This window comes from Hylobates moloch, unplaced genomic scaffold (genome assembly GCF_009828535.3).
Source record: "Hylobates moloch isolate HMO894 unplaced genomic scaffold, HMol_V3 SCAFFOLD_10, whole genome shotgun sequence".
Lineage (NCBI taxonomy): Eukaryota > Metazoa > Chordata > Mammalia > Primates > Hylobatidae > Hylobates > Hylobates moloch.
In genome coordinates, this window is record NW_026652285.1 from 68,314,153 (window position 1) to 68,339,911 (window position 25,759).

The following is a 25,759-nucleotide window of genomic DNA, read 5'->3' on the forward strand; positions in this document are numbered from 1 at the left end:
CTGGGTTGCTGCAGTAGTGAGGATCTGCAAACAAAAAGGCATTCTTCATGGAAACAAGGAGAAAATAAACGGTCCTTGTTTATATCGGCACTATTTTTTTTCCTCTCTGACTTATTCATTCATGGATTTCTCCAACTGTCTGAGTCTCTGGGAAAGAGTGTGTTTGCCCATTAATCAAGGAATACCTATTTCTCCCCTTCCTGCACTACTAATCAAGAGAAGCAACATTTTCAACTTCTGAGAAGTCCATTTTAGGTGTTCCTTGTATGACTCAGTTGACACGTTCACTGGTGACAGCAATCTCGCTATGACTAATCAGCTTCTACTTTTGACATCTTCTAGTAGAAGAAATGAGTTGCCATGTAGACATTTCCCTCCAGGTGGTCTTCACCTAGAGTATAACAATTAGCCAAGTCTATAATGGGAAACTTTCTTTCAAAGAGATCTGAATGTTGATGTATTATTGCAGAGTGTTTGCTGCCTCCAAGTTCTACCTCTCACAATGTCAGAAGATGATGACTTTCTGTGGCAATAAGGATTTTTACCAGGTCTTTATTTGGTGCCCAAGAATAATACTTTTCTTGTGTTTCAGATTTTCAAAAAAATACGAACATTCCTTCTAAGAAGCTGTTATCCAGCATCAGATCTCTGAATGCAGCTGACTGAAAAGTGGGCTTTTGCATGCAAGGTGGAAATCTATATTCAGTTGCAGGTAAATAGAAAGCTAAACTCCTTCCTGTTAGACTGCCATGCATGCCAGGTCTTCTCATCCTAACTGCCCTGAGGCACTCTGCACGTCACCCATGGTGGGTTTTGAAGCCCACTGGGATCATCTAGGACCTTGAGAAAGGGTTGGCTGTTATAGGAGCTCTAGTCTATAACATTGACAGACATTTCTTCTGCTCCATGTTTCATTTTCTTGTTTAACAGGTAGACCAATTCGCTACCAAGTTGGTTTCTCCAGCCTGGGCTGTGAAAAAGCAGCATCCTTTGGGAAGCATTTTGCACTTACTGCAATATTCCAGCGATGCCAAGACACAATCTCAGTGAGCTCCACACTTACTCAGGTAAATTCAACTAATTCATGTGCTATGTTAGCTAAATGGAAAAATATTTATTCAACCATTCTGCTTACAAAGATTGTTAGATTTTATATTCAGTCAGAATTTCATCTGCCTCCTTTCTGACATTTATGTAAAGGTTGGATGCCTATAACATTGAAAATAATTTATAATATACTGACCTCTACGAGCTTACAGTGGTACAGTGCTGTAAGCTAGTAACATCCTTATTTACCCTGAGAGGATGCAGGATAGTTAGAAACACAGATAATTGGTATTGTAAGACCAATCGCCTATGTCTTAAGAATAATTATCATTATTTGCCTGGCATTTTATTTAGGAATAGGCTAATGGCATTCTTTATAAAGAGTGCTATCTTATTCTTAAGTTTAGCTCTGTTTCTTTAATAAAGATAATTCCTTAAGATCCTTTTTTCAAAATTCTAAAAGGACCTGTCTTTTACTACAAAAACTTTCATAATTTTTATTTTTTCCAATGTTTTATTATGAACATTTTCTAACATATAGAAAATTCAGAAGAAAAATACAATGAACACTCATATCACTTAGACACCTACCATTTAGATTCAACAATTGTTAACATTTTGCCAGATAAGTGGGTGTGTGCACTTGTGTGTGTATGTTGTTTGCTGAACCTATATCAAAATAAGCAACAGACTTCATGATATTCTCCCCTAAATATTTCAGGGTCATCTCCTAAAAATAGGGCATTCCACTACATGATCACAATACTATTAACACATCCAAGAAAATTAGCAATTATTATAATATTATCTTATACCCAGATCATGTACAAATTTTCTCATTTGTTCCTCAGATATATATTTAAGCAATGTGTTGAATGGCTGGGTTTTGTTTTAAATCCAGGTTTATATATCGCATTTTGTTTCTGTATTTCTTTTAATCTCTTTTAACGCAACAGTGTTCTCAGTAGCACCCTCATGCCCCAACACATCTTCTTTTCTTTGGCATTGAATTTTTAAAGCATCCAGGACCGTTGTTTTGTACAATGTCTCAAATACGTTTATTTCTTCATATTGTCCTATAGCTGGTTCATCTCCTGTGTATTTGTCGTAAACTATAAGTTGAAGTCCTTTGGTTGCATCTTTAAATATTTGATCCTAGTTATAGCCACTTATGTTGGCTTTTCTATCATTGCATGTAAATAAGACTTGACCTTATTCAGTAAACTAAAGTCTTTCTGATTTTATAAAATATAAGTGCCTCTAAGTGAGACCTCTCTCCTGTACTTTATGACTTCTTAGTAAATGCATAGCACATATTTACCAGCTGAATCACACCATTCAGATTAAATCTCTCTGGATTCTTGTAAGTCATCCAAAATTTTTCATTTAGAATGTGGTGTACTACACTCAAAATTACTCTTTTCCTGCCAATATGCTGTTTTTTTTCCTTAGGATTATCTCTTTGGAGATTTTTAATTAAATATATTCTTTTCTACTGATAGGTAGTTAAAAGTCTGAAACTTTAAACATCTGGTTATCTACTTCTAGGGTAATAACATATTTTAGAAAAACCTATAAATTCATGCAATTTATAAAAATAACTAAATTCTTTAGTGTATCAACTAAGTGTGAGAGAAATCTGTATGCTAATTCTAAAATATGCAGTGAGTAACATGAAGTAGAACAATCTCTAGGCAAGTGTGAAATTTTTAATTAATCCAAGCTATAAATATCTGAAAAAATGATGTTTGAGGGTTTCAGAGTGATTGTAAATTAAACTAATTACAAATTGATTACCATTGATAAGTTGGTCCTTTAAATTCTTCTTAAGATAAAATGAAAACTGAATTTTTATTTGTGACTGATTTGACTATTTCTGTACAATATTTGCTCTAGGGAAACATTTTAGTGTTTTCAAAATTCACCTTTTAGCTGGATCCAGTGATACGTCTGACAAAATGACAGGCAATTTGGAAAGCGAACATGAAAATATCTGGGGAAGGGCAGTCCAGACTGAAGGAACAGCAAATACAACAAACCTAGAGACAAACACTTAACCAATACTTAGCAAAAAAAAACAGACTAGGAAAAATGTCTGAAAAACACTAGACCACCTACGTCCTCACTTGCTACAACTTGAATAGTCCTAACAATATTCCCATGAATACTACATTTAAGAAGAATATTCAAGAAGAATAGTCCTTAAAAATATACTTGTGATAAATTGGGTAAATTTAGCAAATTGTTTTTAGGCAAATTGATGCTTTGCTAAGTTGACTTATAGAGGACTGGTTTTCAATCACTTGATTTCTGGCTAATTTACCTACAGCTGTGCCTGCTGCAGAACAGACATTTAGTAAATGTTTATTGAAAGAACGATAGGAAAAAGCTTGCATGTGAAACAAAATGCCAAGGATTGTATTGAGCATTGTATCTGAGAGCAATAACTTAACTGGAACCTAATTTGAGTTTGTGGCTTATCTGCCTTTCTGATATTTGATCCCATCCAAAAACCATCTGCAGGTTTTTTAACTGCAAAGCCTCACAAGACCTATCTCTGGCCCAGTTTATCTCCTGGTGCCTTCCTTTCATCTTCAAAGCAGGCCCCAGGAACTCAGCTTTCTTTCCTCTCCAGCAACTCAGCCATCCTTTCTATCCCTTCAGATTTTGTTTCATACCACTGCATAATCTCCCTCATTTTGTATTTTCTTCTACATCTGTAGATAAGCACAGAAACCTAAAAAATTTAAGGATCTTATTCCTGATCTCTGAAAATAAATAGGATAATGAAGTAGCCAATCTGGTAGAAGTGAGTAAAGAGAAGGATTATAGAATCCTTCCATAATTATCAAGTTATCTGTTACTTGTCCCTTTCAAGATGGTAAATGGATCTAGGAGGATGAGACTTTTGTGTGTGCCTTTTTCTCTCCCCGCTAAATTATATGAATTAGTTTTATCTCTTTAGGATTTGCCAAAAAGCAAAGTGGTTATCATCACTGGTTAAACACGTTGATATTTATTTATTTTAGCAAACATGAAAGCAATTATTACAAGAGGACTACAACAGTCATCAGAACTGGGTCCCAGCTGGTGGTGACCCCAGAAAATAGTCAGGGTACCACCTTGTGCCCACTCTTCCATACCTTTCCTGAATAGTCATCAGTGTTCTAGGTCTGGTATATGTTCCCTGAAAGGCAGCAAAGAAGGAGAGTACAGACTGTAGTGTCCCTGATAAGATCATATGTGGATCTCCCAATATCAATTTGGCTTGAATACAAGGACTATTTTCCTATTCCAAGGGCAGGTTAGAGGTACATTCCTAGGACATGGAATGGCAGATGTCTGACATATACCTTGCAGACCACTGCACTTCACTGGGGTGTTGCCCTCTGCATTTATTCCTGAGGGTGGAGTTCACTAAACCACTTTCCTTCTCACCCTATTTTTAGATACAATCAAGGTAGAATAATAGGTGTTTCCTAAACTCAAATTGGCAGTTTGCAGTTTCCAGGACATCAGCAATGAATGACACCCTTTTAGTGGACCCCGGCCCTTCCCCTTCCCCCTAGGAATGATGAACATAGTTCAGGTCCTTACTAATCGTCTGTGACCCAAGCACCATACCGAGCACAACGTGTAAATATCATGAAGACAGTGTTCAGGGGCAAGGCTTCAGTGTATGAGAGGCAGCAGAAGTGATGGGGGGAGGAGGAGTGGAGGACCAAGGCTGAGCCATTCCCCAGAGGGATCTTGTTACCAGGAATGTTGCCAAGGCAGGGGCTTTTGCAGCTGTGTAAAGCGCAGATTAGGAGCAAGATAGAAGCCTGTTGTGAAAACTGGGGCCCAAGATCAGGGCTGGACAACATCAAGCATCTTTGCTGCTAGAGTACCGAAGTGTTGAGTCACAGCAACTTAATCCCTCCTATTAATATCTGATTTGATTCTAGAGACTGGGGTGAGGCTGAGTCCCCTATTGGCTGCCAGAATTTCAGCTGCAGGGAGACAAACTCCAGAAAATCTACAAGTTAGGCAAGAAGGATATGGGGAAACAGAGGTCAGTTTCCAGAGAATTAAACAACTGACATCAAAGACTTAAGGGCTGTTCCTGGTAAAGGAATCTTTACGTGTAGGAACTGGGCAAGGAGAAAAAGATAGTCCAGTTGCATTCACATTCTCACCTGAATGACAAGAGAAGGCAAGATAACCAAGTGGAACTTTTTTCATTCTGTTGCTTTCTAAATTTTCAAACTAAGTTTAAAGAACAATGAGACTAAGTCTGTAGGTCATGACAATCTGGCAACTTCAAGTTAGACCTCCATGATCATGAGTGTTTGCTGTCACCTGTCAATACCATGCCATTCTGAGATTGCCAGACCAGCCTTCTTCCCAGTCCTGGCACCCAGGGCTCTGGCTCAGCTCTTTAATACCTACTTCCCTGCAATGACCTGATGCAGGAACTGCTGGCCTTCCAGCTTGTCCAATGTCAGCCTAGCTCAAAACTGGGTCTTCATACCTACAGTCCAAAAAAGGTGTTGAACTTGCAAATCTAAGGGCATCAAAGGGCTGCAATATGTTGGAGTGGAAAGAGGAACAGAAATTTAATGAAGTTGCCAGAGAGCAACAAGAAACCAAGAACAGGCAGAGCTTAATTTTAGGCTCCAGGGATTTTCCCAGACTTATTTTCACTGTTTCTTAGGGCTCCAATTTTCTAAGTCCTTTATTCTTCAGTCAAATGGAAGTACAAGGAAATGTGAGAACTCTAGATGAGTCCCTGAAGTCATTGATACTAATCAAATGGCCCTGGCAGCTCAGATCAGCAGGCACTTTGGGAGCATCAGCAATGACTCCTGTGTCCTTGGGATGTCACTCTCCTGCTATAAAGTCTTCAGTGGATCTCTACTGCCTTGGAGTAATTGGACTCTCTAGCCTCACCTTTAAAATTTTCCAGGAACCCTTTCTCTCACAAATCCCCTTCAGGCAGCAAATACTCCAGCAAAACTTAATCACTGGTTTTTCACACTTGACATGAACTTTTTCCATTTTCTGACTTTTCTCAAAGTTTACCTTGTGTAGAATAATATTTTATCTAACGGACACATCTAAATATAACTATTCTTCAATGCCAGCTAAAAGCTTATCTTTTCCAGAATGCCTTGTTTCTGATTACACTAATCTCTGATCACACCTAAATTTACTTGACTTATATTACTCAGTATGTTTTTACTATAAAGTAAATCTTGTGTCATCTTCCTCATTTACACTGCCCATTTATCAAATACAGATATTATATCTTATCAATATTTTCAATTGACCTCAGTGCCAGAGTTGAACTAATCATATTCCTCAGTTAATATCACTCGATCATTAGAGTTGAAGCAAAACACTTAATTTAGATATTTATTCCTTTTTCATCTCATTCTCTGTTACCGTTCCCTCTCCCATTCCCCTCTCTTTCCATAGACAACTGCTCTAATGAGTTTGAAGTCTAACACGTGTATACATACTCTTGCAAAATATAATAATATAGTCTACTGTATCTTATTAGATTTTGTTCTACTTCTTATTTTTTTACTCAGGGCTGTGGTTTTGTTTTGTTTTTTTGTTTTGTTTTATTGAGACAGGGTTTTGCTCTTGTCGCCCAGGCTGGAGTGCAATGGCATGATCTCGGCTCACTGCAACCTCTGCTTGGCGGGTTCAAGCAATTCTCCTGCCTAAGCCTCCTAGTAGCTGGGATTATAGGCACCCACCACCATGCCTGGCTAATTTTCGTGTTTTTAGTACAGATGGGGTTTCACCATGTTGGCCAGGCTGGTCTCAAACTCCTGACCTCAGGTGATCCACCTGCCTTGGCCTCCCAAAGCGCTGTGTTTTTAAGATCTATTCATAATTGCTCTGTTGACACTTGGTTTGTTACTTCAAGCTGCCAAAGAATACTCAATATTATGCAGTCTGCACATTTTACTCACCCCTTCCTCCAGGAATGAACACCAAGATTTCCCCTAATCACTGGAAGCCACAAATAGATAATACATGACTTCTATGTGTGAAAACTTCTTTACAATATATATACCCAGGTAAGGGCTGGCTGGGTAATAAGGTGTATGCATGTTGAAATTGACTAAGTACTGAATTTGACTAGCTGTACCAGTCTACTCTCACTAGTAGTTCACTTAGGTTATTATTTTCCCACATCCTTGCAAATGCTTGGCCTTATCTGATTTTCTAATGCTTGTTTATCTCATGGATATCTAGTTGTAGTTTTTGAATTTGTTTAAATCACTCTTAACTGATTTTTAATACATTTGAGCATTCTTCATATATCCGTTAGCCATTTAGGTTTCCGCTTCTGCAAATTGCCTGTATATATTCTTTGTCTATTTTTCAATTAGTTTTCCTGACTCTTTATTATTGAATGATTTGCATATGTTTTCTTGTACATCCTAAATACAAGTTAGACCTTTTGGCTAAGATCAAGTGTAGTATCTGTTCTTATCAGTTTAAATACTAGTTAGCACATTGGTTTCAGTTTGGCTGTGGGGTCCTTCATTGAACAATTCTGATGAAGTCAAATTAACAATTCCTTACGTTTTGTTTCTGCTTTTGGTATCTTGCTTAAGAGTTCTTTCCCATACCAGTGTTATAAAGTTAACCTATAGTTTCTTCTGTAGCTTTATAGTTTTGCTATTCATATTTAGATGTTTAGTACATATACACATATATACATATATATTTTCACACACATATATACACACACACCCCTCTATATGCATATGTATATATATGTATATGGTATGAGATATAAATCTGTATTTTCTCAATATGGTAAACTTATTTTCCCATTACCATAAACAGGTTTTTCTTTCCCCAAGGATTTGTGGTGTCATATTTATCGTATCTAAGACTTCCATCTGAGATCTCCGTTCTGTTCCATTTCTTCATTTACGTTTTTTACACCAGTACCATATTATTGTTTGTGTTTTTTTTAAAAATTACTATAGCTTTGTTTTAATCTTAAGTTTTGGCAGAACAAATTCCTGCCCTTTAGTCTTATTTTTCAAAATTGATTTAACTATTTGTGGATCTTCATTCTTCTATATACGTTTTAAAATAAGTAAAGTCCTTAAAAACATCTAGCTACAGTTTCAATTGGCATGCTATAGATTTTTGAATCATTTGTCAGTGGGGGGTGTGGATACTTTTAGAATGTTAAATTATCTCATCTGTAAAGATAAACTATTTCTCCATTTATTTAGAACTTCACGTCTTGTAATAGGTTTTTAAAACTTTAACCATGGAGGTCTTTCACATTCTTTCAAAAGTTTACTGACATGTTATAGTTGTTTTTACTGCTGTGTATAGCAGCTTATTTCCTAATTATGTTTTCTATATGGTCATTGCTGCTGCAAAGAAATGTTATTGACTTTTTAAAACTGATCTTGTATCCAGCAACTTTGCTGAACTTCTTGATTTGTTTTACCTTCTTGACCTGTTATAATATCTATGTGTAATACTACTCTTTGCCTTTAGAAGATATTTTTGGCTTGAAGTCTTTTGATAGATTTAAGAACAAGATTGGTACTCTTGCCTTTTTTATTGTTTATATTTCTTTTGCATATGTTTTTAGTGCTTTTAATTTCTACCTTTCTATGTCTGTTTGTTTTAAAGTGTAAGAATGTCTTATTCTTATACTTAGAGCTTTGTTTTGTAATCCAATATGAGTGCCATTTACTAGAATTACTGTTATATCAGGATTTATTTTTTCATTTTATATTTCCTTTTACTATGTGGCTTCTTCTTCCTCTTCCTAGTTCATCTTGTGTTCTTCCAAATAAACAAAAGTGATTTCTGCTTCTTTAAGATTTATATTCTAATTTATTCTTCTAGTAAGTTATCCCTAAGTTGTCCTTTTTGACTGGGGCTTATTTCACTTAACGTAATGTCTTAAAGTTTCATCTGTGTTGTAGTATGTACCAGAATTTCATTCTTTTTAAAGGCTGAATAATATTTCATTGTATGTATATACCATATTTTGTCTGCATTCATCTATCAGTGGACACTTGAGTTGCTTCCACTTTTGGCTATTGTGATAATGTTGCTATTACAATAGCAACAACACTGCTCTATGTCTGTCTTTCTGTCTTTCAGTATCACACTATTTTGATTACTGTAGCTTTGAAATAAGAAAGTGTATGACCTTCAACTTTGTTATTTTACAAGATTGAGTTGGCTATATGAAGTCTCTTGAGATTCTGTATGAATTTCAGAATGGATTTTTTATTTCTACAAAAAAGCATTGGAACATCAATAGGGATTGCATTGAATCTGTAGAATGCTTTGGGTAGCAGTGACATCTTAACAATGTTGAGTCTTCCAATTCATGAACACTGGTTTTTTCCCCCATTTATTTGTGTCTTCTTTAGTATCTTTCAGCAATATTTTGTAGTTTTTAGTGTACAAGTCTTTCAACTCCTTAGTTGTATTAATTCCTAAGTGGTTTTTGTTGTTGTTGTTGGCTGGAAGAGATGCTATTGTAAGTTGAAATATTTTCTTAATTTTCTTGTTGGATTATTCATTGCTAATGTTTAGAAAAGCAATGATTTTTGCATGTCAATTTTGTTATTTTGCAACTTTCTCAAATCAGTTTATTAGCTCTAACGGATTTGTTTGTGTAAAGTCTTTAGGGTTTTCTACATATAAAATGATGTCATCTGTGAACAGAGACAATGTTACACCTTTTCCAATTGCGATGCCTTTATTTTTTCTTTCTTACTTAACTGCACTGACTATGAATTCTAGTACTATGTTGAATAGAAGTGGCAAAACAGCATCTTTGCCTTATTCCTGATCTTCAAGGAAAAGCTTTCAGTCTTTCACCATTGAGTACGATGTTTGAGCTGCGGGTTGTTCTATATGGCTTTTATTATGTTGTAGTAATTTCCTTCCAGTCCTAGTTTGTTGATTTTTTTTTTCTAATCATGAAAGGGTATTGAACTATGTCAAATGCTTTCTCTGTATCAATTGAGATGATTATGTGTTTTTATTTCCTTTACTTGTTAATGTGGTGCACTACATTGATTTTTGTGTATTGAGCCATCCTTGTATTCCAGTAATAAATCCCACCTGGTCATGGTGTGTAATCCGTTTAATATACTCTTGAATTTGGCTTGCTAGTATTTTGTTGAGTATTTTGCCTCAATAATCTTAGGGGATATTCGTTTTCTTTTCTGGTAGCATATTTCTCTGGCTTTGATATCAATTAATGCTGAACTTACAGACTTAGATAAGAACTGCTCACTCTTCTTTATTTTTTTGGAAGAGTTTGAGAAGGACTGGCATTAATCTTTCTTTGAATGTTTGGTAGAATTCACCAGTGAAGACACCTGCTCCGAGGCTTTTCTTTGTTAGAAGTTTTTTTATTATTAATTCAATTGCCTTACTCATTAAAAAGATCTACTCAGATTTTATATTTGTTTATAATTTAGTTTTGGTAGATTGTGTGTTTCTAGGAATTTGTCAGTTTCATCTAGGTTATCTAATTTGTTGATGTACAATTGTTCATGATACTGTCATAATTTTTTATTTCTATAAAATCAGCAATTTTTTATTTTTATTTCAATCACTTGAGTCATCTCTCTTTTTTTTAGTCAATCTAGCTAAAAGTGTGTCAATTTTGTTGAGCTTTTAAAAGAACCAACTCTCAGTTTTGCTGATTTTCTCTATTATTTTTCTATTCTCCATGTCTATTCTAATCTTCATTATTTTTTTCCCTTTGCTAGGCTTGGGTTTAGTTTGTACTTGTTTTTCTAGTTCCATAAGGTAGAAAGTTAGAGCACTGATTTGAGAACTTTCTTCTTTTTTAATGTAAGCATTTACAGCTATAATTTTCCTTCTTCTCACTACATTCACTGCATCCTGTTAAGTTTTAGTATGTTGTTTTTATTTTCATTCGTCTCAAGATATTTTCTAATTTCCCTTGCGATTTCTTCTTTGACCTTTTAGATGTTTAAGAGTGTGTTGTTTACTTTCCACAATTTGTGAATTTTTGTTTTTTTCTTCTGCTGTTGATTTCCAGTTTCATTCCATTTTGATTAGGAAAAATACACAGTATGATTTCAATCTTTTAAAATTTATTCAGGCTTGTTTTGTGACCTAACATATGGTCTACCCTGGAGAATGCTCCCTGTGCAGTTGAGAAAAATATATATTCTGCTGTTCTTGGGCATAGTATTCTCTATATGTCTGTTAATCCAATTTGTCTACAGTGTTGTTTGTGTTATTTATTTATTTTCTGTCTACTTGTAATATTGGCCATTGAGAGTGTGGTATTAAAGTCTCCTAATATTATTGTGGCCAATATTTTCAATAGGGTCTTTGTGTGGCAACCTTTCTGAGGTTTTATATGGCTGAGATTATTTCTATTGCACTTTTCATATTTAAATGCCAATCTGGATGAGTGCAAGATTCTAGCTTCAAAGATTTTTTTCTCCAATACTAAAAAAGTATAACTCAGGCCGGGCATGGTAGCTAACGCCTGTAATCCCAGCACTTTGGGAGGCCAAGGCAGGTGGATCATGAGGTCAAGAGATTGAGACTATCCTGGCCAACATGGTGAAACCCCGTCTCTACTAAAAATACAAAAATTAGCTGGGCATGGTGGTGCACACCTGTAGTCCCAGCTACTTGGGAGGCTGAGGCAGGAGAATCGCTTGACCCCAGTAGGCGGAGGTTACAGTGAGCCGATTGCACCACTGCACTCCAGCCTGGTGACAGAGCGAGACTGTCTCAAAAAAACAAAAAACAAAAAACAACCCATAACTCAGTTTTTTGTTTTGTTTTGTTTTGTTTTTTGAGATGGAGTCCCACTCTGTCACCCAGGCTGGAGTGCAGTGGTGCAAACTTGGCTCACTGCAACTTCTGCCTCCCGGGGTCAAGCGATTCTCCTGCCTCAGCCTCCCGAGTAGCTGGGATTACAGGCATGCACCACCACACCTGGCTAATTTTTGTATATTTAGTAGAGGTGGGCTTTCACCATGTTGGCCAGGCTGGTCTCGAACTCCTGACTTTGTGATCTGCCCACCTCAGCCTCTCAAAGTGCTGGGATTACAGGCACATGCCACCATGCCCAGCTGATTTTTGTATATTTAGTAGAGGTGGGTTTTCACCATGTTGGCCAGGCTGGTCTCGAACTCCTGACTTCGTGATCCACCCGCCTCATCCTCCCAAAGTGCTGGGATTACAGGCGTGAGCCACTGGCCAACTCAGTTGTCATTTTTGCAGAAGTTTTTGAAGTGTCTAATATGAATATGTTACCTGTTCATTTGTAAGGGATGTTTCTTTCTGAAAACTTTTAGAAATTTGCCTTTGATATTCTTAAATTTTACTATATAATGTGTCTAAGTATGAAAATGAGTCCAATAACAGCTGTACTATTTAACTATGTAAGAATTTGTGTACTCTCCATGTTTTAGCCAAAATTTTAGGAGACGTTGATGACTTTGGGTTTTATGAGGGTAGGAACTATGTTTTTCTGTCTCATAGCTGTATCTTCAGTGCCTAGCAGTGTTCTTAGTATATGGCAGATGTACTAAACAGATATTTGTTGAATGAATGAATAACTGAATCATCACCCAGGTGACTGGCAACTTTTCTATGATTTTCTAAAATATATTATTTCTTTTGTAATTTGTCTCAATAACTAGGGATTTTTTTACAGCAGACAAATAAGAAAAAGACATCTAATAGAATTTGACACTAAACTGAGTTAGTTTCAGTAAGTGGTCTACAGGTTATAAGAAATATTAAAAAATACATAGTTAGGAAAAGAACCATGCAAATTACCATTGGCTTATATACTCATCTGAAATCTGAAAGATACTAGTCTTGGTCAAAAATGCATCAGTATGTATTTATACAGTATGAGTCACTGTATAGTATCACACTGTACTTGGTTTACAACCCTTTCTTCCCTACTAAACTGTGACCAACTTGTTAAAACCATGTTTTTGAAGGAATAATATAGATGACAAGAAATTTATACTTTATTCCTTTAGACTAGTGATACGTACCACAATAATTAAAATACTTAAAAGCAGAAAAAAGTGGTAATTTTAACTTTTTTCCTTCAAGAATATCCTCTTTTATCAATGAATGCTAAGTTAAAACACAAACAAAAGTGGAAGACAGAATGCGGACTTCCTTCGTTTAATTCATCTTTGTTATGGTCTTAGGCTTATTTTGCTTAGTGGAATTATTATTTTCTAATGATATTTGACCATGTGTGAACTCCCCCCATCATCTGCTTTTCTTAACTATCATCTAAAAATACAGTACAAATGTCCACCTTTAACAGGCATGTAAATTTTCAGGGTGCCATAGACTTAGGAACTGACATAGTCTTTCTTTTAAGAAAAGTAATATGGCTGGCGCGGTGGCTCATGCCTGTAATCCCAGCACTTTGGGAGGCTGAGGCGGGCGGATCACAAGGTCAGGAGATCGAGACCATCCTGGCTAACATGGTGAAACCGTCTCTACTAAAAATACAAAAAATTAGCCAGGAGTGGTGGCGGGTGCCTGTAATCCCAGCTACTCAGGAGGCTGAGGCAGGAGAATCACTTGAACCCGGGAGGCAGAGCTTGAAGTGAGGCGAGATCGCACCCGTGCAATTGCACTCCACACAGAGCAAGACTCCGTCTCAAAAAAAAAAGAAAGAAAAGTATAAAAAGGTTGATAGAAAAAGAAAAGAGATCCTCTCCTGGTTGTGAATATCAAAAGCCCAAGGACAATTCACAGCCATACGAGGTCTTATTGTGACAACACTAGTAAATGCATAAAAACTTTAAGAAAATGTTTTTGACAGTGAAATTATTGCAGGCTTTTAGATATTGAGAACCTATTTGTGAAACTGAACTATATAAATAATTAATAGTAAGAAAAATAAAGCTCATGTTTTTCTACAGAAATTGAATGAACTATAGAAATTTGAGAAGGTGTTAACAGTCTTGAAAATATGAATTCTTTGGGTTTTGCATTTCCACTGTGCAAAAGTGGTGTGGGATATTTCAACCAGTCTGTCAAATAATCTGTGCATAAATTGGAGACAGCAGTTCCCCTGAAAGAGTTGCTTTATATTAAGAAAAAATAGTATCCAGTTTAAAAATAAACTCACTTACCTTTTACATGCTTTTTATGTTTCCCTGTCTTAACTAATTCCTCAAGTTAATTTCTTTTTAACCAAACATTGTCAATTCCCAGATCACGCCATTGCATTCCAATTTAGGGCAACGTGATAAAAATGATCCTTATAAATGAAGTATAATATTATATTTGCATTCAGAATCAACTATTCAAGTCTGCATATCTTGTAATGGCCATAGAATTCTCTTTATCCTTGTTTCATGGTACCTAAGCTGTCAATTACTTTGGGAACACTTTTGAAAAGTAAAACTTTGGCGATCATCTTTACAAAGTATATAGACATGGTTTAAAATTTGAACCTAAAAAATTTAAACCATGTCTATATAGCTTCTGTTTTGAAAAAGTCTGCCTTGCTTAAAGAATTTAAGCAATCAAAATTCAATTCAAGGAAAGTTGCTAAAGATGAGGTGATGCATTCTAAAATAACTGAGAAAAGTTATCTTCAGCAGAAATCATACAGAATTTTAGACTTGAAATGGAGCCTATAGGTCATGTAATCTGAAGACCACTAGTGGAGTCCATGGTAAGAATAGAAAAAATTTTTCACCCTAGATTTCACATATGATTCAAATATGTAATGTTTCCATGAAGATTTATACAATATTGTAAATCTACATTTTGGGAGGGATTATCTTGATGTCCTTCAAATGTAATTCATATTACTTTAGAATCTTTATGGGATGAAGGAGGTAGATTCTATTATGAATATGTAATTGATTTTTGGAGCTTATTCGTTGGAAAAATACAATTTTGTATTTTTCTAGATGGGAAAAAGTCTTTCTGTGGAACTTACATCAGCCAGCTCTCTATGCTACAACATTTTTGGATATGTATGAGGGAAGGATGATAAGGATTAAGTCCAAGCATTATTTGTCAATATTTTATGTGAAATCTTATTCAATTCATAATTTAACTTTCAATAATTAGTTTTAGCATTTTAAATTTTATTGTAATTAAGTCTGCATTTGTTGTATTTATTAAAGCAATATTAATCTATTGATTTACATTTACATTTTAAACAACCTACCTTTGTTTATTTAAGGCTAACAAGGCTGAGTAGCATGTTCTTATAAGGACATGCTAGTGTTTTATGTTGATTATTTTTATAAGAAGTTAATCATATATGACATAAATCTCATGTTTCATGTTTATATTTTTTGCATTTGTCATTAAATTAAAATCTTACATTAAAAAACAAAAGAATGCCAAAAGGAATGCTCCGAACATAACCATATATGCATCATTGACATGCAAATTTTGACATGTAAACAATATAATACAATCCTATTCATTTAAAGAGTTAGAATAAAAGCATGTCTAGGAAGGCAGCTGCTTTGTAAGTAGTCCTACAAGTGGTATAATTATACCACTTCTTTCATCATTCTAGTACTTTACCACTCATTTGATATTTGACAGCTGTGCTGGGATGACTGGAATATTTGAATGTGTAAAAATAACTTGTTGGATTGGTTTTTACATTTTTTTCTAATTTTAAAGTTTTCTAAAAGTTTTGCATTTTACATTTTGTTTTTAATTTACTTGGAATTTAACTTTGTGTATACGATAAGAAGTTCAACCCTATTTCCCTCCTCTGTGGAAAAAAAAGTTCCATCACCATTTATTCCTCTGTTCCTTTTTGATGTTTTATCAAAACTGCCTTGATCATTCTTGGCACTTTATGCTTTCATATAAATTTTACAATCCTCTTGTCAAGGTCCAGGGGAAAAAAACCTGCCAGTAATTTGGCAAGGAATTGCACTACGAATAACTTTGGAAAAATTGACATCTATTTTTTTTTTATACCATGAACATGGTATAGCTCTCCTTTATGTAGGTTTACAATATAGTTTTATTATTGCTTCTATAAGCAACTTGCACACATTTTTAGATAATTATTAGCTATTCTTATATATTATTGGTTGCTACTGTAAAAATACATTTTAAAAATTATATTTTCTAACTTGTGTAGCTAGTGTATAGAAATACAGTTGATTTTTATAAATTGCACTTGTATCCTCAAACCATATTGAATTCTTATTCTAAAGATTTATTTGCATATTCTCTTGCTTTTCATGTGAATAATAATATTGTTTGGAATAGTAGCAGTTTTGAGTCTTCCCTCTCAATATCTATAATTTATATATAGTATCTTTTATTATTGAAATGGTTAAGATCAATGATGAGTAGAAGTAGTGATAACAGATATCATTGTGTTTATGGTTTTAAAAAGACAGTGTCTAACATGTCATCATTAACTATCATGCTTGCTGCAGGTTTCGAATAGATACTCTTTATTAAGTTAAGGAATTTTCCTTTATTGCTTTTTTGCTAATATTTGGTTGGATTTTAGAAAATTTTTCGATCTGTTGAGATGACATAATTTTTCTTCTTTATTTCTTAGTGTGGTAAATTTCACTACTAGATTTTCCAGCTTTAAACTATATTTGCATTCTTGAGGTAAACCCAACTTGGTCATGATGCATTATTATTATTATTATTGCTAGTATTATTCAAAATTAGATTCAGTTGTCCAGTATTTTGTTTAGAATTTTTGCATATAACTGTAAGTAAAATTTGCTTATAATTTAATTTGTCATGATGTCCTCATTAAATTTTGCTATCAAGATTTAACCAAGTTTATAAAATAAGTTGGGGAGTGTTCCTTTTCTTGTATTCTCTGGAAGAGTTTATGTGATATTTATCTATTCCCTTTGACATTTGGCAGAACTTTCCTGTACAGTCACTTATATCTGGTCTTTTCTTCAACTACTGATTCAAGCTTCGCCAACGGTTATAGATTTCTTCAGTGCTTCTTTTCCTTTTTGATTTTTTTTTTTTTTTTTTTTTTGAGGTGGAGTCTCGCTCTGTCGCCCAGGCTGGAGTCCAGTGGGGTCATCTCGGCTCACTGCAACGTCTGGCTCACGGGTTCAAGCAATTCTCCTGCCTCAGCCTGAGTAGCTGGGACTACAAGCACGTGCCACCACGCCCAGCTAATTTTTTGTATTTTTAGTAGAGACAGGGTTTCACTGTGTTAGCCAGGATGGTCTTGATCTCTTGACCTTGTGATTTGCCCACCTCAGCCTTCCAAAGTGCTGGGATTACAGGCATGAGCCACACTGTCCGGCCCCTTTTTGATACATTTTTAAAGGCAATATAGATTTGAACACTTGGGCATGAAATCATTTTTAGTATACTCCCATATTTTTCTGATCTTTGAATTCTCTTTAGCATTGCCCTATTTTCCATTCCTAATGTTTATTTGAGTCTTTTCTCCATTTTTCTTGATTCATTTCACCAGTGGTTTGCCTACTTCATTAATCTTTTCAAAGAATCAACTTTTGGCTTTGTTGATCATCTCTGTTGTGTTTTTTTTTAATTACTCTTTAACTTCTGTTTTTTAATTTTTCCTTTTATTCTAGTTTCTTTAGGATTAGCTTGTTGTCCTTTTTTAAAGTTAAGTTGGAAGCACAGACAATTAATTTTCAGCTTTTCTCCTTTTTCAATGTAAGCATTTTTTACACTTTAGCAATTTCCCACAAACTTTGATATGTAGTATTATTATTCAGTTCTAATGGATGTTGAAACAGCAGGACTCAGGGGATGAAATATGAGTATAAGTTCATTTATTGGAACAATACTCATTCAAACCCACTTTGAGAACCATTTTTTTCTTCATATTCTTGAAAGGCAACTAGGAGAAGTCTCATGATTCTTCTAGTCTCTCTTGATAATAAAAAAATCCTGGGGTCACTTCTAGCCACTAAAAAGAGACAAACAAAAAGTCAGTTTGGTAAAGTCCATGTAATAAAAAAAATTAAGACTTCGACACTTGTTTAACTTTAAAGACTTCCCCTTTCAGAGCTCACACTTGGTACAGGCAAGTGGTTGGCAGGGGAAAATGTGGGGGTGATTGCTTCTTTTATATGATTTATGCTTCACCTTCCTCTCCTACTTTCTAAGCTGCTTCCAACTTCTTTATGGATGATTTGGAAAAAGAGATAAATATAAGGAACAAGGACCAGGCCAGGATGTGCATGCTTCTTTCTAGCAACCTAGATGCAATTACCCAGGCACTACATTATGCTACTATCTTGGCTTGGAGTTTCTTAGGTAATGCAGATTGTATACATTCAAATCCTAAATTTGCGGGCATAGCTGTGGTTTCAAAATTTCAGAGGGAATTAACAATACCCCTTCAAAAATCCCATGCCAAGGCAGACAAATCCCTCTTCATCCTCCTTCTTTTCTGCTGTCCAGACTTTTTTCTTCTAGCTCACCATTTCACTAAGGATGTTACCTTTCAAGCTTTCTGATTTCAAATGAGAGGTTCAGTTTCAATGTGGGACCTTGTGGGAGCTTAAGACCATGTCTTCTGCTCCCACAAGCCTGTTAAAATTCAGACCTTTTTGTAACTGAGCCAGACAAATGTGTCCAGGAAAGGAGTGGTATAAGTGCCATCTTAATAAACTAGTTTCCAGTTCCTTCCTTATTTTTGATCTATGAGTATTTCACATACTTCTTGAAAGCTCGGCTATGCATTTTGAGATTTTTTAATTTTTTAAATTTTTATAGATTCAGAGGGTACAGTACAGGTTTGTTACATGGGTATATTGCATAATGGTGAGATTTGCGCTTCTAGTGTACCCGTCACTCAAAGAGTGAACATTGTTCCCAACAGATAATTTTTCAACCCTCACCTCTCTCCCATCCTACTCACTTCTGGAGTCCTCTGTGTCTATTATTTCCTTCTGCATGTCCATATGTACCTATTAGTTAGCTCCCACTTTTAAGTGAGAACATGTGGTATTTGATTTTCTGTTTCTGAGTCATTTCACTTAGGATAATGGCTTCCAGCTCCATCCATGTTGCTGCAAAAGACATGGTTTTATTCTTTTTTTTTTATGGCTGCAATATATTCCATGGTGTTTATGTACCACATTTTCCTTATCCAGTCATCTCTTGATAGACACTTAGATCGATTCAATGACATTGTTATTGTGAACTTTACTGTGATAACATACAAGTGTGGGTGTCTTTTCAATATAATGATTTATTTTCCTTTGGGTACTCAGTAGTGGGATTCCTGCATCAAATGGTAATTCTATTTTTAGTTCTTTGAGAAAGCTCCATACTGTTTTCCATAAAGGTTGTACTAATTTACATTCCCATCAACAGTGTATAAGCATTCGCTTTTATATTTTGAGTTTTTATAAAACGTTTCAACCAGTGTTTCTTGGTGTTTTGTTGCAGGATTTTTATACTTATCTGACATGAGGTATTAAATGTTCTATTATTTGAGCCTATTTATTGAGTCTATGAAGTAAAAATGGTGTTGGTGAATATTCGAGGTGTAATGATATATGGGACCATGACATACTTCTAACACTGACTCTATATATCTTTCACTATACCTCATTCAAGCCTCAAATTTTCCTTTCTTTGGCCAGAGCTTTTTTGTCGTGTTTTGCTTTTTAAATTGTGATAAGAAAGAACATATTATATAAAATGTACCTTCTTAACCATTTTTAAGTGTACAGTTTAATAGTGTTAAGTATGTTCACATTGTTGTGCAATGTTGAGTTTTAAACTTTAAGATTTAGGTTATTTGTGGCAAGGAAGGACAGGTCTATTTTATCCCCTTTCTCTTGCCTTCACTCATCTTTGCTTCCTTCTTCTTTTTTTTCCATTGGTTGGAACTATGTATGAAGGGAGAAATGCTGCAACCTACAATCATCTAACTAAAACTCGAAAGACTTAATTTCTTGTGTTGTCTTAGAGTTTCATATCTATTTTTTTCTGGTGCCTTTTTGCTAGATTAACTCACAATTGTGGAGATCTGTCAACCACATACAGATATATATTTGACTTTTGCAGTGTGAAGATAAAGAGAGACTATTTTTTGGCAAATTATTGGTGGCTTTAATCATCCTTCCATGAGCCTCTTTTGAAACGCCTGTGTTATCACCATCTGTGTTTTTTCTCTTTTGTAGTTTTCATTGGCTTAATTTTTGCTAGATCTTCCTTTGCCAAAAGTTTTGTATGTGATTCAGTTCATTCATGTGATTTATCCAACATCACACGTATTAACTACAGGAATTCCTTAATATTTTACAAGATATTCAGTTTAACTTTGAAGTGACTGGACTGACAGTGTTAGATGTTCACAACATCAGCACCTAGACAAGGATGTCAATGCAAAGACAAAAGCTACTGGGGGAAGGAATATTTGAGGATGTCTAACTTTATGAGGCAACTAGTTCACTAGGACATATTTTCATGTCATGATTATTTCTGCTTCAGTATACATTGTAAGTACAGCAGTGAGGTTAAATAATAAACACTCAGAAAATGAGGTATCCTCCTCTTTTGTTAGTCACAAGGGTATTCCTTCAACCAGATACCTTCCATTTAAATCAAAATTTATTTCTGAATTTGCTTATCACTTCTATTTAGAGGTCAGCTCTGTCAAGAGCTACATCCTAACTCAATGGACCTCTGGAAAAATAAGACAAAATTACACAACTAGTCATTTCAGAGAGGGGAAAAAAAATCACACTTCTTCCCTGGTAGTTGTAGGGAAAAAAAAGAAGCTTGATTAAAATTTCAATTTGCCATTTTGATTTTAGAGACAATGTGAAAAGAGATATAATCCATCAATAACAAGCAGCAGATTTTTCTAGATTTTAAGATTTCCAATATCAGGGTGCACGTTAGAATCAAGAATTGCAATTATAATTAGTAGTGTTTTTCGCTGTGTTGCCAGATTGGAGTGCAGTGGCGCAAAGTCGGCTCACTGCAACCTCTGCCTCCTGGGTTCAAGCGATTCTCCTGCCTCAGCCTCCCGAGTAGCTGGGACTACAGGCATGTGCCACCACGCCCAGCTACTTTTTGTATTTTTATTAGAGACGGGGTTTCACCATGTTGGCCAGGATGGTCTCGATCTCTTGACCTCGTGATCCGCCCACCTTGGCCTCCCAGAGTGCTGGGATTACAGGCATGAACCACCGCGCCCGGCCTATTAGCCAAAATAATAAACTGACATAATGGCTATGCAGAATGCAACTTTCAAGTGGATGCATTCCATTGATAATAATAGTAATAACAATACATATATTCCTTACTACGACCAGCCACTGTTTTAGGAGTTTTACTTAATTATCTAATTTTTTACAATTACCATTTTTAGGTAGTTTACTATTATTAGCCTCACTGTAATGGTAATGAGTGAGGACAATAAAACACGGAGAAGTGATTTGGCCAACAACTCACACATAGATGGCTGAGTTAGATGTTTCACTTGGGCTTGAAGTTATTACCTCCCGGTAAGCAAACAAGTGTTATTTTAAATTAAGCATTTTATGAACACATACTACTAGTTCTTAGTATCTGCCAAAGAACTGAGATCTATTTGCAAACAGCCATATTGTTTTCTTAAGACACTACTGTAGGCAGAATAACGATCCCCCAAAGATGTTTATCTCCTAATCTCCGGAATTCGTGAATATATTAGCTTACATGGCAAAAGGATTCTGCTGATGTGATCAAGGGCAGAGACCTGGAAATGGGAAGATGATCCTGGATTACTCAGGTGAGCCCTCAGAATCTTTTCCAGCTGCAATCAGCGGTAGACTTGAGGATGGAAGGGTCAGAGAGATGGCACATCACTGGCTTTGAAGATGGAGGAAGGGACCAAAGCCAAGGAATGTGGACAGAAGCTGGCAAAGGCAAGCTAAGGATTGTCCTGTGGAGTCACCAGAAAGGAGTGCAGCCCGGGTGACACCCAGGTAGTACTTCTGACCTACAGAACCGCGAGATAATAAATGCATTGTCTGTCAGATGATACATTTGTGCTGTTTCAAGCTACAAAGTTTGTGGTTATTGGTTATTGTGGCAATAGGGAACGGATACAGGCCCCGTCAGGTATTTCACTCAATCCATGAAATACCTTACAGTATACAAATTTTAACATGCGCGGGAGCCACTTACGGATCCGTCTATCTGTGCTGCCTGGGAGTGTCAGAGGCGGTGTCCTTCATTCACCTCGCGGGTGGGCGGCGCTGCCCTGAAGATGCTCCCGGATCAGTGCAGACGGCTCAGCGTTCTCCTGCGTTCAGCGAACCGCCAGAAACGTCAGATGGTACGGAGGAAAACACTTTACGCTTTAACAGTATTTTTACGTTTATTTGCAGCAAATGTTGTTGGCTTTGTATTAAAAGTATTTATGATTCGCTATAAAGTGTAGGATCCAAGAAAACGCGCTAGTTTCACTTGGCCCCCGTGGGTGTCCCAGAGAGCCCTCCAAGGAGGGAGTGGCTCCTGAAGTTCCGGGGCTGCTGCACCACCACGGAAGAACCAAGCTCCACAGAGAAGCCAGAAGCCGCAACCGCGGGGACGCCCTCTGCCAGGCCTCCACCGCCTAAGCGGCCCTTTACAGGTACCGCATTCTCAAGCCGCCCAGTTATTTCCAGCTTCGCAGAGCGCCCGGCCCACCAAGCGACCTCAAACCTCGCGACACTCGCAACTCCCGCGGCCCTTCCTGCTACTGGCCTCTGAGGGGAGAGACATCGGGAAGATTGCTCCGCCCACAGAAAGGAAGATTTCGTTCTCGCGAGATCCCAATGACAATTGGGGAGCCCGTTCTCGCGGGATTTTCCAAGACCAGGTTGGAAGTTGCGGGGGTTAGGCGACGGAGGTCAGAGCCTAGGAAGATCTGGGGTTCGCCTTGCCAGCCTCCAGTCCTCCACCGGCGGCGGCGGAGCCTGAGAGAACTAGGTGAACACCGCCTTGCCAGCCTCACACAGCGTCCCCTGCCTCTGCCGCCGCTCCGGACGTCGCCCTCCTGTTCTCCTTGGGTCCCCTTAGTCGCTACCTTTGCTGGGATCCCCCTCCTCTATCCCGTGGCTTCGGGTTGCCGGAGAGCGATGCTTGGAGGGCGGCCGGAAGTGGCGTTGGCCGCCATTGGCCCGCTGGCCAGCCACCTCGCTGTCCTCCGCCGCCTTCCGGGTGTTACGTGCAGCCGGGCTCGGCCCCTCCCCCTGGCCGGATGGATCCGTCGGCGCCACAGCCCCGCGCGGAAACCGCAAGCAAAGGTACCAGCTCCGCGCTCGCCCCTTACCCAGAGGCCTGTCTGCTGCGTCGCGTTGGACCAGTTCTTGCCGGTGCCCTTTGGGTTGGGGTTTTGCCCTGTAGATCCTCGTCAGTGACAGCTGCAAATTGTGAACCCCACCAGGCCTGGGACCAAATCTCCGATTCAGTGTTGAGAACCTGGACTCGGGAGTCAGCCCGTGGGATCTAGTGCTGCCTCTGACAGTTACTTGCTAAGCAACTTTCGGCAGGCTTCTCATCTGTAAAACTGGGTTCATTACTAGGTTCTTGAGATTATTAAATGACGTGGGGAATACGCAAAGCATTTATGTGACCCCGCGTCTGGCCCATATTAAGCACTCAGTAAACATTATTTTCATTCTTTATCCTTGTATGCCCCAGTTGTTAGGAATGGCAGAAGTTTGTTGTAAGTAGATAAATGAAGGTTGAGATATTTAGTTCAATTGAGTTTTATTGCCTATTGAGTCAGGGCATTATATTCTGCCTTAAATAGGAGGTTTAAAGAAGGTGTGATTATCTACCACAAGTCATCTGGGATGCCTTCTGGCACCCAAATGAGTAGCTTTCATTAATAATTGTGCTGTATAACAAAAGCTACCAGGTATTGAGTGATTTTCCTGAGCCCAGCAATATGCTGATTGTTTACTTGCTTTCCTTTGAGGAAGATATCGATCTCATTAAATAGATGAATGCAGAGCTAAAGCTCAGAGAGGGCAAGTTACAAGCCTGAATTCTAGGAATTGATGAAACATATAAATACCTGTAGGAGACTGGCAGCTAAAAATAGATTAAGCTGCCGAGTGGATATTGTGACTGGGACGCTCATTCCTTTTGATATATCTACTCATTCTGGTATTTAGGGAAATTGGTGGAAGGAGCAGAAAGCTCCAGGGCCCCGAGGTGGGAACACGCTTGAGGAATGCTTGAGGAGGCCATTGGAGTGGAAGAGGGAGAGAGAGACCCTATCACCAGAATGAGTTGAGTTGGTAATTAGTTTAAACCAAAACAAATGATTTCAACTCACTAAATTATAGGAGACTTAACCCATTTCTCTGTTAAATCCAACAGGAAATCTTCACAATTTAAGCAGTTGTTCTGTAGTTTGGATACTGAGAGATTCCATTTCTAACTCAAACTTAACTGAATTTATTTCGTTCTTGAAATTATCCAAACTCAGAAACCCAAAATACTCCAATAAGTTGTGTGATTCTCTTAAGGCTTTTTTTTTTTTGCACATGCTGTACACTTATCTGAGATACAGTTCTTGGACCCCTTTTCCTTTTAAATTAGGTTTCTCAATACTCCCTTCTCATACCACTCTTCTTCCAATGCACTTTTTACAGTTATGAATATGTTTGTGTACTTTTTAGTTTTCTCGCAAGATATCAAGGATTTGTGAGATAATTTGTAATAGGCCAAGCGAGGTGGCTCACACCTGTAATCCCAGTACTTTGGGGAAGCTGAGGCGGGAGGATAGTTTGAGGCCAGCCTGGACAACATAAGCGAGACCCTGTCTCTACTAACAATAAAAAATTTAGCCAGGCATGGCTGTGCGCACCTGTAGTCCCAGCTACTCAGGAGGCTGAGGCGGGAGGATGGCTGAGCTCAGGAGTTGGAGTTTACAGTGAGCTATGATTGTGCCATGACACTCCAGACTGGGCGACAGAGACACTCTTGTCTAAAAAAGAAAGAAAAAAAATGTGTAATAAATTCACATGTTCATGGAATGTCTGCTGTGTGACTCTGTGTTGGTCCTGGGGATAAAATTTATAACAGTACGAACTTTTTCTTGGAAAAGAAATTACTCTCTACTCGAAGAAAAAGACAAAAACAAGTGGACATGATAATTAAATGTTATGATAAGTGCTACAGAGGCAATAAAATGATGAGATAGAGAATAATGGGCACCCTACTCTAAATAGGTGGACTGGGAGCAGAGAGACTGTTTAGGCATATTTTAGGGAAAGTTGATGGTGGCATGCTTTAAAACAGAGGTCTGCAAACTACTGCCTGTGGGCTAAAACTGGTGTGACACTTCTTTTTCTAAATAAAGTTTTATTTACAAAACTGTGCCCATTTGTTTATGTATTGTCTGGTTGCTTGTGCATTACAAGGGCAAGAGACTGGCCTACAAAATCTGAAGTAACAAATAGCTAATAACTGACTCTACAGAAAATGTTTGCCAGCCTTTGCTTTAGGGAGATGGTGGCATGGAGGAAAGTGATTCATTTTTGAAGTAGAAGCAGGACATTCTGATGGATTGGATGTAAGGAGTAATATTAAATGAGGTTTAAGGGCTGACTAATGGTTTTCTACCTTGAAAAGTTGGTTAGATGATGATGCCAGTTAATGAAATATAGGAAGACTATTAGTCACCATCATTTTTGACATTAGTTTTCTTCATTTTATACTC

General features: G+C 37.1%; 1 protein-coding gene across 7 annotated transcripts in view; it reads left to right on the forward strand.

Moving 5' to 3' along the window:
• The first annotated feature begins 266 nt into the window (after positions 1-266).
• The window catches only part of ERCC6L2 (ERCC excision repair 6 like 2), a 185,525-nt gene continuing 160,032 nt past the window's right edge, over positions 267-25,759 (forward strand). For 2 of the 7 annotated variants that reach the window (XM_032164599.2, XM_032164600.2), the window contains exon 1: positions 22,907-23,330. In XM_032164599.2, coding sequence (XP_032020490.1) covers positions 23,285-23,330 — 46 coding nt within the window. In that variant the 5' untranslated portion in view covers positions 22,907-23,284. Of the gene's footprint in view, positions 1,068-22,904; positions 23,331-25,759 lie in introns of those variants that run through there. The other 5 variants (XM_032164597.2, XM_032164598.2, XM_032164596.2 and 2 more) reach the window with 5 other exon arrangements.